Raw genomic sequence first — 12,680 nt, 5'->3', positions numbered from 1 at the left:
CAACATATTTTTTTCCACTCTAAACATCTGTTTTCTTTCTTCTTATTTTAAATGGAACATTATTGATAAAACAAACTTTCACAGTATCCAGGTATGTCTTGACTGAAGAGTGAAAAACTCAACCAAGCCACATTTCAGCTGATCTGGATATTCTTTACACTGTGATGATATAAAATATTCCAAGATGATCTTTAAAATTTGCTATTCTTTAAATGAGAGCAGGTTTAATGTTTCCTTCTCATCAGTAAAATAAACTATAAGACCAAAAACTCAAGATATTCCAGAGCTAAGTTGTAATACTTTTAAAATCTTGAAGAGAAAGATAATTAGTGATCATTGAAAATAATAAAAATAATAAGCGAACATGACAGACCCAAGACTTTACTTGCTGATGCTTGCTTACATCTTTGCTGACTATTTTACACCATTTTTTTCCTTTCCAGAATAGTTAACTTTTCTAAAATGTTAATGTATAAATGGACCCCATAGAAACTAATTTAATGACTGTCCATTCCTTACCTTCTAGTGACCTCTAGAGACTCTTGTGTGATTATATATAGCCATGCACATATTTGTGTATAATCATAAATATTAACTCAGCACCTTTATATGACACATATATACTTCATAAATATACTAACACTAGTAATATTTCAAATTACTTATCTTCAATATTGCCAACACCTTGTAAAATATATGTTGTTTGCATATATTTCAACAAATGCAATATACCTTGCATTTTCTACAGAGGAGGGGGGGCTAAAAATCATGATGGTGAATACGGATTGGCTACTTCTTGGGTGTTGCTCACAATAGATGCAACGTTTCATACTTTTAACAATCAAAATTTTGTACTGAAAGCTGTATCAAAGTACAGAATTCAAGCATATCAAAGTATGGAAATTCTTTGAAGAAGGGATAATGTGTCTGTTGATGCTTGTTAAAGAAGGAAAGTATCTGTGTCAGATTTTGCAGTGATATCTTGATAGCACTTATGAAAAGATTCTTCCAGAGTAATATTAGTTTTCAATCAAAGAAAAACAATGAGAGATGTCTGCAAGAAACTCCATGGTTTGCTCATATTACAGCATTTCCAAAGGGAAGCATGATATCCAGGAGAGGCAATACAGTTATAGTACATTCCTGGAGCTTTACTAAAAAACAAAACAAAGATTCAAAGGGTATTTCCTTGTGCAGGATGAATTAAAGTGTTCAATTCAAATGTATTTCAGATGAAGAAATCAACAATATGGATGTACATTTTAATATAAGCAAGGCATAATCATCTCCTTCCATTGCAATTCTTTGAAATTTCATCTGTTTATAATTCAACAATGATAAAAACTGCAGTCCTATAAAATAAAACATCCGTTCGTCTTAGTGAAACAGCTTTTGAAATGGGGCAAGCCTCCCAGAAAATAATCCCCATTAGTGCACAATTTTATAATATTTTATTTTGCATAATGTTCTTACAGAGTTTTACATCATACGGAACACTCCACTGCATGATGTAAATTTCACATGAATTTGGAACATTTACAAAAGGCATGGCAAATTAAGAATGTTGCAACATTACTGGGAATATTAATTACTATACTTCTTGAACTATTTAAAGACTTAACTTTCACTAATAGACAGTTTCAAAGCTGAGCTGATAAAAGCTATTGACTTGTAAATACAGTATGCCTAAAGAGCAGCCTAGCAAATGGTATTGTAAAAAAGTTGTATTAAGCATCAATGGCATTAGTAGTATCCTTCTTTTGAAGCACTAATTAATCATTTAAATTATAATCACCTCTTATTCCCACACACTCACATGCCTTTAAATGTTCTTTATGCATAAATACACAACATAAGGAAGCCCTATCTGAAAAATCAGTAAAGGGGAAAAACGGAAATTAGGCACCTACGTTACTGCTTATCTAAATATTGTTAGAATCAAATAATAGAAAGCCATTACAAATTGTAACTATATAAATCAGTGACATCCCAGCATCTCTCTAAAATAGAATTCCATTTTAGAACAAAAAACAGTCACATTTAGAACTGGTGGTTCTTTTAGGATGTCCTAAAAAGTTTAGCTGGTGTGACACAAAGCATCATGGTTTATGACGTTAAACAAAAATGTATGCAAACAACAAGTTTAAATTCAGAATGTTATCACATTACTGACATAATTTTATGTTAGAAAATTTTGTCAGAACTTGTAATGTAAAATAGTTTCCAGACTGAATGAATGACATGATTCTGAAAGTAATGGCAAAGCATTTCCAAATTACATATACTTGAGTATCTTCTAATCAGCGATTAAAATTTGTATTTAAATGTGCTTACGTAAAAGGAATCTAACTGCTTTTTGTTTGAATAGCAGGATACAGGACATTTACTACTGTCAAAGTCATTTTAGATCCTTATAGACAAAGACAGATATAAGTTGAATATCTTAAAATACAAGTTGGTTTAAAACCAGCCACATGCAATTATATTTATTAACATAAACGTTTATGTCCTATACAGTTCTTTGGCTAATAAACTTTTTTTTTCTTCCTCCTTCAGTTTTCACAGATTCCAGAACAGCTCTGGAAGTTTGAGAGACTTTTTTTTATTGTAGAAGTGAGTGATGTAATGGGGGCTGCAGGCAGAAAAAAGGAAAGACAATTTATCTTGCATGTCAGAAGCTCTCTTGTAAAAGAATGAATTAAGCTTTTATTATTGCACATAACTATATTGTTGTAAGGCAAACAGTTTCATGTTTGAAATACCAATCTTTCTAGCAGGTATGTATTTGGGTGCACACTTAGGAGAAAGAAAGCTAACAGTAATTTTAAATGTATAAAAATAAACTATGGCCTACATACATTTGGCTAACTAAAAAAAAGTATTCAAGTTTTAATAACCGATTAAGCCAAGAACTTAGAATCTATTTAATCAGTTCACAAAATCTGTATCAGCTACACAAGAGCAAGTTACCATGAAATGTAGCTGAATACAAACATGGTTTAGAAGAGGAATAATGCATTATATTTCAGAACCAATGTATTAAAAATTATTCTTCACTATTTTGATTGTACTGTACATTGAGGCTTCAGAATCACTTCTAAAAAATAAATATTCCCACAGATAGAGGTCAGTGGTTGCCTGAAATTGCATCAGTAAGTAGCTCTCTGGTTTGCTTTGTCATGTTATCAACATTTACTTACACAGGATAACACAGCACTACACATTTTCTCCTCATCCCATATATTCTCATTCTCTCTCTCTCTCTCTCTCTCCTTTTTCACCTTCAGATTCTGTTTTTCTATATGTAAATTTTTTTTCTGTCCTACTAAAAACCTCACGATATCAACTTTAGTGCTGGCAAGCATACATCCTTTCTAATTAACAATTTAGGTTTTCTGGTATTTTACAATTAGTCTTTTAAGTGCTCAATATTAATCAGAAATGCCACTGCTGAATTTCAATTCTATCAATATAGTAGCCACATTTTTTTTTATTTCTAAACACTTGTACTGTGCATTGGCAACTGGGGCCCATTTTTATAATGAATCTGAGCATTATTGCTTTAAGATCATTGCGCTTCAGCTCTTCCTCTGAGAAAATTTGCATGTTAAAGGGCTTTAGTATTCAGTGATGAAATGTTCTGCATAGTAATATACAGTAAACTGATTTTACAATTTAAAATAGCAGACGTGCTATGTGCCTAACCGAGCTGTGATCATTCCAGTAAGTGTGGCTTCAGCTTTAATAACACCCTATAGAATGGTATGAAAATGTAATGATCTCACATTACTCTTCCATCAGCAGTCAACATACTCAGTGCTTAAGATTTTTCTTCCCATGGCTCTCCTCTCTCCCCTTTCCCCAGCCAGTAAAGTGATGTTTCCTTTGCTCTACAGCAGCATCTACTGGATTATCCATAAAATGCTTCATTTCATATTAATCACACTGTAAATGTTGAGAAGAAGCAAGTTAGCATCTGCCAAAAAAGGCTAGGGGAGGAGTAAGAAGGGGGGAGAACTATGAATGAACAGAAATTTGGTTTGACAACAGAGTCTTTACTATTGCCCTTGGGTTTAAACTAGCCTTGTTAAAAGGACTTAACCTTTTTGTATTAGTCTTCTAAGGGATACAGAGTGTTCCCTATTTACTGCAGATTACCATTAATTTTACTAATGCAATGATTATAATGTGAAAAAGTCATTTGAAGGGTTTGGTTCTTTGAATACAGAAAATGAAAGTCTGCATTCTAGGAAGATTTAAGGGTTTTTATCAAAATTGCCTCATGTATTATTTAGTTGTGCTTAAGCTGACATTTTTATGAAGAAGCAAACTCAATTCTTTTGTTAAAATAAGTTAAAATATTACAGTACTTACTATTGCATTGTACACTTTGTGCAAATTTAAAGTGTAAACTATAATTGCTACATTACCATACTTTATAATAAACCTTATTCCTACCTGTGCTATGTGACCATCTTTTCATTTATATTTTTCAAATGGCAGGGTGTTATTTTTTACAAGAAGAAACTGCCTTATAATGGGAACAGTTACTTACATTTCTAAAATTTGACAAGTAAACATACCCTTTGGAGTTTTAATTCTATAAAAAATATTGTGGATGATGTTACATGTTTCACAAAATCCATTATTCTTATATGTGATGATGTTGCTTAAATATCTAAGAACAGAATGCAACCACTATTCAGTTTCATTTCAAATATTCCTTTTATTTTTAGTGTATTTTTTTCCCTTTAAGCCTATCTATTATTTTCAAGTATGGCTATTCCATGGAAAGCCACCACAGTATTATAACTTTTCATCTCTTACAGAAATTCTTTAGTTTACTATACAAATCTGAAACATAGGTCCTACTGATTTTTAATATTTACTATTTTAAGTTCTTTAATATAATTCTAAGCATAGGAATGCTTATTTAATTTAATATAATTTCTAAAGCATAGGAAAAAGGAGAGAAAAATCCAAAAAGTGTCTGTATGTTGTATTCCACAGACCCCCTATCAACTTTGGAGTATTCACTACACGGTCACTATTACATTTCCTTACAAGCTCACACACAGACATAATGTAAAGACAACACAATTTTTTTAAAATAAAGACTTCCCAAATAACTGATATGGTAGATAATTTTTTTTAAAAAACCCACCCACAATTAACCCATCCATGATAACTAAATTTCATTGTAAGCTTAGTTTGCATCTAGCAGGTTACCTACTTTATCCTACAAAAATTTAAAGGCCTAGCTATGAAAGCTGAGGACACTTACATTGTATCAGTATGACTCCCATTCCCCAATCCAAAGTTCAGACCTTGTGACAGGTAATTAGCCTCTCTGTAGGTTAGCTGTTATGCAGGAAATCCTTTATTACATCCCTGTGCGCTTGTGGACATCACTGTCAGAGTTTCTCCATTGGACAGTTAACATTCACCCACCTTTCTGATTGCTGCTAAGCCTGGATGCTGTTGGCATAGCCTGATAACCCCTTTTCACTGAAGAAGGGAACGGAGGGCTTTAGCATAAAGTGAACCCTGCCGTAGGTTGCAGAGCACTTTAGAAAGGCTGTCATGCTTTTACTAGCGATGCTGGAGATTCAACCCAGCCTCGCCAACACCTAGCCTGAGCAGTGAGAGCCCAAATCCCTCTCGGAAAGCGCTTCAGATCAATTGGGCATCAAACTGCAGAATTGCCAGCTCCCAGCAAGGTTGCAAGCTGGTGGAGATTTCCTCCAGCCCTGGGTTTAACCTTCTGCCAAACTCCTGCTTTTGTGCCCAGCAGTGTTTTGTTCTTATATATATATATATATATATATATATATACAGTATAAAAGTCCGCGGTGAAAAATAACAATTAAACACAAGCGGGGCGTGGGGTGGGGGAAAGAGTCCTTTAGATCGTAAGCTGCCTGGCAGACAAACCCATTTTCAGCTGAACCTTTAGTACGCTCCAATCCATCAGTCACTCCAGGTACTTTACATCACGAACAAAAGGCAGCTGGCATAAGACCCACCGGAGATATTTTATCCGGGCTGAAAACCGATGCAAACCCAACAGCTTGTTTCTCTCTCTCTCTCTCTCTCTCTCTCTCTCTCTCTCTCTCTCTCTCTCTCTCTCTCTCTCTCTCTCTCTCTCTCTCTCTCTCTCTCTCTCTTCTCTCTCTCTCTCTCTTTCTCTCTCTCTCTCTCTCTCTCTTTCTCTCTCTCTCTCTCCCCTCCACAGATCCTTCCCATTCAGGCACTTCTTACCTGTCTCGGTGGAAGCCTTCCTTCCCTTGTTAGCAGTATGAAGCATCTCTAGCCTTCCCCAGTCTTTGCCACCGCTCGTAGATTGATTGCACGGTTATCTTCCCCCCCCCTTTTTTTTTCTTTCTTTTTTTGGGAGGAAAATTCTTATCGAAAGTGATTAGCGGGGGTGGGGTGGGGTGTGTGTGGGGGGGTGGTCGTTGTTCCTTTTAAGTCCCTCCTGCGGAAAGGAGCAGGGGAGCAACGTGACGCCACCTATTAATCTTTGGTTAGAGTGAAAAGGCAGAAAAGGAGCGCTCGATCAAACTGAGCTTCACACATGACTAAAACTCGCCCGAGAGGCTGCTGGCTCTGGCTTAAAGCCTCACTAGGCGTGAATGTTTTAAACGCACACACACACACACACACACAGACACACAAACAAGGAAGAGGGGCGAGTCAACGGAATGTGACCACGTCTGTGCATCAAAAGCAAGGAAAAGAGGAGAACAATGGGGGAGAGAAAGAGACGGGGAGAGTCGAGAAGCAGGGAAGGAATCCGGAGGAGTTTGAAGGGAAGAGCTTGCAAGAACGAGGCAAAAAAAGAAAACAGGCGTCGAGCATCTTCTGTTTATCTCTCACTGAACGCGGCACCCTGCCTCCCTCTCGCGCGTTTGGTAACACATCCTTGCGCCTCCTGGATTTGCCAACCGTGCCAGAGTCCTCGCGTGTGTGCTGTTCTCACCTCCCCAGCGTTTCCCCGTGCAGCGAGAAGCAACCAGCACGCTCCGCGGCGGCCCCGTTACTTCTCCTATACAGCCAGGCGGAAATTAGTTCATTTATTCCTTCCTTCTGATATATATTTTCTCTCTCTCTCTCTCTCTCTCTCTCTCTCTCTCTCTCTCTCTCTCTCTCTCTCTCTCGTTTAACTGACAGATGGAACTCTACTTATAACTACTGACAAACTGCCACCGGTAAACAAAAACCGCAGCAAATGTTTCACGCTGCTAATTGAATTCGCACGGCAACTAACTAAATAAAATAAGTAAATAACCGGGCTGGATTCATCTCTCGGACGGGCGGGATCACCGACATCCTCTTCCAGCCTTCCACACTTTTATTTGCACCCTGAAATAAAGTGGTTGGGGGAGAGTTGTGATCGGGCAGTATGGCGAATTCGTCAGCCTTCAGGTTGGGCTGAGAAGGAGAGCTCCGAATGGCAATCCTGAGCTGAGGACTAGATTTAGAACTTCAGTTCGGCATCGTGCACTTCATTCCAAAGCACATCTATCGAGAAGCAGGTTGCAGTGCCTGTTAGCCACCTTATTTATGGACTTACTTCGTTTTTATTCAGCCTTTTCTCCAATGTTGGGGTCTCCCCATCTTTTCTCCTGTCTGTGAGGTAGGCTGCTCTGAGAGAAAGGAAAGGGACTCCACTATACCATGCTGGCTAAAAGTTACGAACACGTACAGAAGAATGAAAAGTTGCTTGGTTGCCATAAAGCGCATGTTTTAGAATAATACCAATAATTACAAAAAATGGTAGCTGTTTCATGCATGTATGCATGTTTAAGAACATAAGAAAACAATTACACCTCCTCTTGTTTCCTAGCATCTGTCATTTAGAGGCAAGTGGGCTCTATTCTTGGAGACTGAATATTACCATTAAGATTAAGGTAAAGGTAAAGATTCCCCCGCACATGCATGCTAGTTGTTTCCAACTCTAGGGGGCGGTGCTCATCTCCGTTTCAAAGCTGAAGAGCCAGCGCTTGTCCGAGGACATCTCCATGGTCATGTGGCTTAGACGCCAAAGGCACACGGAATACTGTTACCTTCCCACCGTAGTGGTCCCTATTTTTCTACTTGCATTTTTACGTGCTTTCGAACTGCTAGGTTGGCAGAAGCTGGGACGAGTAACAGGCGCTCACTCTGTTACGTGGCGCTCGGGATTCGACCCGCCAAACTGCCAACCATCTGATCGACAAGCTCAGCATCCTAACCCACTGAGCCACCGTGTCCCATTAAAATTAGTAGCCAACAATGAGTGAATTTACCCTCCATTCACTGATTCAGTCCCCTCTTAAACCCCTTATTATACCTGGGCAAATGAATCCCCTAATTTAAACTTGGGCTGGGCAAGCACAGTATCAGAGATTGGAATTACTGGGCAGAGATGAAAGCCTGCATCATCCAAACAGACCACCACACATTGCTACCGCCACATTATCCTCTCCTTTTGATATCAAACTAGATATAAGCACCAGCAATGGATGGTGCTCAGATGGTTCAGCTAAAGAAGAGGGATGAGAGGTCTTATTTAAACATCTGATTTTCTTAGAAAATGTATATGTTGCGTCTCCTTTAACATCTCCAGATAGCTTATAAAGGAATCAAGCTTTTCTTTGCCTACTTTGGGAGTAGAGAGTATAGGGCTACTTTTGGCAACCTCACCTGTGCCATCAAATCATGAACAAGAGCTTCAGCCAAGCTGGGTCAAGAAGTCTTTATTTTTTATTATACTTCTTGTATCAATATTCACCATTATTAGAAGTTCTATGAGAGAACTTCTCACTGCCTCCAGAAGCTGTGAATGCTCCAACACTTGAAGTTTTTTAAGAAGAGACTGGACAGCCATTTGTCTGAAATGGTATAGGGCACAGGTCTGCAACCCGCGGCTCCGGAGCCGCATGCGGCTCTTTCAGCCGTCTCCTGCGGCTCCCAGTCCTCTGCCATGTGCAGTCCAAAAAAAAAGTGGGACTAAAAAAGTTCAATCAATCAATTCAAATATGCAGGGTAGGTGCATATCTCGCCTTGGCTCCACTCTTCAATCAAACCCTGTTCTGTGCATGCACGCATGTACGCGCATGTGCACACATTTTTTGCGGCTCCCAGTTTTTCCTTTTGTGAGAGAATCGGTTCCAAGTGGCTCTTTCATTGTTTCAGGTTGCTGACCCCTGGTATAGGGTTTCCTGCCTGAGCAGGGGGTTGGACTAGATGACCTCCAAGGTCCCTTCCAACTTTACTATTATGATTATGATTTTTCTTGTAGAGATGATTGTTCTGATTCAATAATTGTTTTGGTTCCATACTTTTGCAATGTGTTTCCTTAAGCCGCTTAAGTGCTATCACTTTTCTTTATGGGACAGTTATCATTTTAGTTACCCTTTTGCGTATTTTTTTTCCTGCTCCACACTTACAAGTGTAGTTGTTTCGAGGATTTCTCCGGTCTTTCAGACAGGTATGCTGTGCCCAGAAGACAATTATTACAAGAGTGATGATGAAGCATAGATCACTTTGCTTCTATGGCTAGCCCTGCAAAAGGCCTTTCTGTGCATCTACACTTCGAGGAGCAGGTCTATAGGATGCTACACATAATCCTGACACAGACTGGACATTGACATATCCCTTCAAACTTTTAATCTGCCCGTCTGCCAAAAGAAAGAGAACCAAATAACTATTTCAACATGTGCTCAATCTTTCTTTAGCCTAATTTAAAGTTTCTTGTCTAGACATTTCTTGCTTCCTTACTGTATCTCTTATTCCTTGTAACATATTCTGCATGTTGAAATCTTTTTAGTGATAATTCCTAAAATTCTTTTTGCATCCCATATTATTTGCCTTTAAACAGGCAATTATGAAAATTTTTCATTTACATGTTTTGAGTTAGCTAACTTTCTTTCAGCTTGCTTATGTAGGTTTCTATTTTATATAGTTAAGATTACCTGTAAGCAAGTTCATTATACGACACTCTGGCATTCATCAGAATGAAAGGCAGTCTATAAGTATATCAATAATTTATGAATAATGTATTTGACATAAATAGTTTTATGACATTTTATGCTCCAAAAGAGACATCTTTGTTAACTTTCTTTGTTCTAATTTGAAAAAAAACAACAACCTATAGTATGTAGCACTTCCCTCAATCAACACCAAGATATATCTCATATTACAGGAAGAAAGATGGAATTTCAAGAAAATTCACCTTTTGTCTATTAGATGTAAACATTGAAACTGTGCACAGATCAAATTTCAATTAACCTACACCAAAGATGCTCCACTAGAATATTTAGGTCAGACTTTCTCAACATCAGTGCTTGGAAAATGTGTAGACATCAACTCCCAGCAATAGCCACGTGAACTGGGAATTCTACGAGAAGAAATCCATACATGTGAAGAATGCCCAAGACATATGGAGAATGCCAAGACTTGCAAGTTTGCTTCACTCAATCTTCACTCTTAACTTCTTAAGGCATGTTACTAGCGTGCTGAGGGCTTCCCATGCAACACAACTTTATTTCAGCAACATAAATCTTTGCTGGCACAAATAAACTACCTTGGTGAGGAAGGAGTGTACAACTTCCCCAGAGAGCTCAGTACTTAGAGTTACATAAATATGCACATGCTATTTTTCTACCTTAAATGTACTTAAAATGATTTCTCCAGCATCATTACCAAGCCATGCAGGCACCATCCCACAACACATTAGAATAACAGTTACAGAGCAAAATGTACTAATAATGACATTTTCCATGGAAATGTAAATAATTGGTTTCAACCCAAAGTTTCATATAAGTTTCTTTAGCTCTAGGGAAACAGCTAATCAAAGCTTTCTTTCACTATCAACTAGCAAATCCAATTATAAGGCAAGTTTAACACTTAAAAGAAAGACTTCCTGCCTTCCTTTTTCATTCTTCAAACCCTTTCTTTTCTACACACTGATGCTGTGATACACAAACCTTCAGAATTGAGGGTTTAGACTTATATAATTTTGCAAAACAGAGGAAGACTGTTTTCAAGATTGCTGTTCAGTAAAAGGTTTCTTTTAGTTACTCAACCTCAGTGCTAATCCATAAATCAGATTTGTTGGACAAAATATACCTGTGGTATGAGAGTTCAATTATTTATATCATCATCATCATTATCAGTACTCTTACTACTATTTCAGTGAAGTACTGATTGGCTGTGACAGCACAAATAGTGGCATTTATTCACAGAAATAGATTACAAGCCCTCATTCAACACATGGAAGACAAGACCTCTCTCTGGCTATGCAAAGCTCATGGCCAAAGCTGTAAGGTACAGATTCAGTCATTTAAATCTTGATCTGCAGATCAAGCGAAAGAACTTAAGATTACAATAGACTGTGGATATTAAAGAATTAATGTCTATATAAAAAGAAAAAAAGTATAGAGCACTTGAATTTTACCAAAGACAACTCCTTTTATATATATGTCACAAATCATCTTATAGGGAGAAACAAGAGAGAGAGAGAGAGAGAGAGGGAGAGGGAGAGAGAGAGAGAGATGTATTTATTTACGTATTTATTGCACACCACACAGTCTTTGTTAAATCAGGTGGTTCCTAATTAAATAAATTAAATTAAAGCAATATTACTTATATGCTGCTTATTTAACAAAAAAATCAGACCAGTTTATTATAAATATGTCCATAATTTTCAACAAACATATACTAAGATATCATAAAATATATAGCATAATATAAGGAATAATCAATAATAAAGAAGAAAATGCAATTGAAGGTAAAACAAAAATCACACTAGGCATAGGACCCAGTTCTTTCAAGATTAGAATAAAAAATAGCTGAAAGCAGATTAGTCTGTTACTAAAAGAATTACAAAATGGAAAGTATGCCCCAAATCCTCAAGCATATTACATTGTGCAAAAGAGAAAAAAGGGGCCAAGAATTAAAACCTCAATTTTACTATAAATAGGGCTTGCATTTAAGAGACAACTGTTACCAAAATTCTTTCATAATGGCTGTATTTCCTATTATAAATCTATTTATCAGAAGCTCGCATGCCTTTGAATGCTTGTTGTATCTGTTTAGGGCCGAGCTGATCAAGAGGCACCTAGCATCAGCATTATTATTTAAAAAGCCTGGGAGAATAAAAAATGTCTTTTGCATGATGACAAGGATGCTCCAAGGGCAATTTGCAGACTACAGAAAATGCCTAGAAAGATTCCTTCTTGTTCCCGCTTTGGATTTATTTAACAGATAAATAATTATAAAGAAAAGTTCTTCTGCAAAATGCAACCCAGTTAATGAAATTGTGGCTTCTCTAGAAGGCACCTCTCACCTGTACTCTTTCTTCAAAGCAAATGTATTGTTTTGGCACAGAGGCACTCAGCCAATTAGTACTTGGCAATGAGGCTCAAAGTGAACTAGATTGGATTGATAGACCAAGCTTCTTGTTGTCAAGGTTAATGTGTTTTGGAATATTTTTCTGAAGTTTGTCACAAGGAGGAGAATGTATATGTGGATATGATAAAGAAAGAGTAGGAGTGGGAGAAAAAGTTATTTGAAGGAAGTCAACTAAACTAAATGCCATTTTTTATATATTTCTTATACTTTACAAACAGTTTTCCTATTAGCAATAGGGAAACCAATAAAGATATCTTATTTGGGTCTCATAGCAAATTAAT

The 12,680-nt window shown here is 37.1% G+C and overlaps 1 protein-coding gene across 5 annotated transcripts in view; it reads right to left on the bottom strand.

The window, feature by feature from the left end:
- Nucleotides 1–12,680, bottom strand: part of TENM2 (teneurin transmembrane protein 2) — a gene marked incomplete at its 5' end in the record, with an annotated part of 970,964 nt that overhangs the window by 727,386 nt on the left and 230,898 nt on the right. For 2 of the 5 annotated variants that reach the window (XM_081316733.1, XM_081316734.1), the window contains one exon: nucleotides 6,262–6,307. The exons of the other annotated variants lie outside the window; for them this stretch is intronic. In XM_081316733.1, the coding sequence (XP_081172859.1) occupies nucleotides 6,262–6,307 (46 nt within the window). Of the gene's footprint in view, nucleotides 1–6,261; nucleotides 6,308–12,680 lie in introns of those variants that run through there. 5 annotated transcript variants of the gene reach the window in all.

Source organism: Vipera berus (genome assembly GCF_964194415.1).
Source record: "Vipera berus genome assembly, chromosome: 2".
NCBI classification, from domain to species: domain Eukaryota; kingdom Metazoa; phylum Chordata; class Lepidosauria; order Squamata; family Viperidae; genus Vipera; species Vipera berus.
The sequence above is the reverse complement of the archived record's forward strand: the minus strand, read 5'-3'. Positions and strand labels throughout refer to the sequence as shown.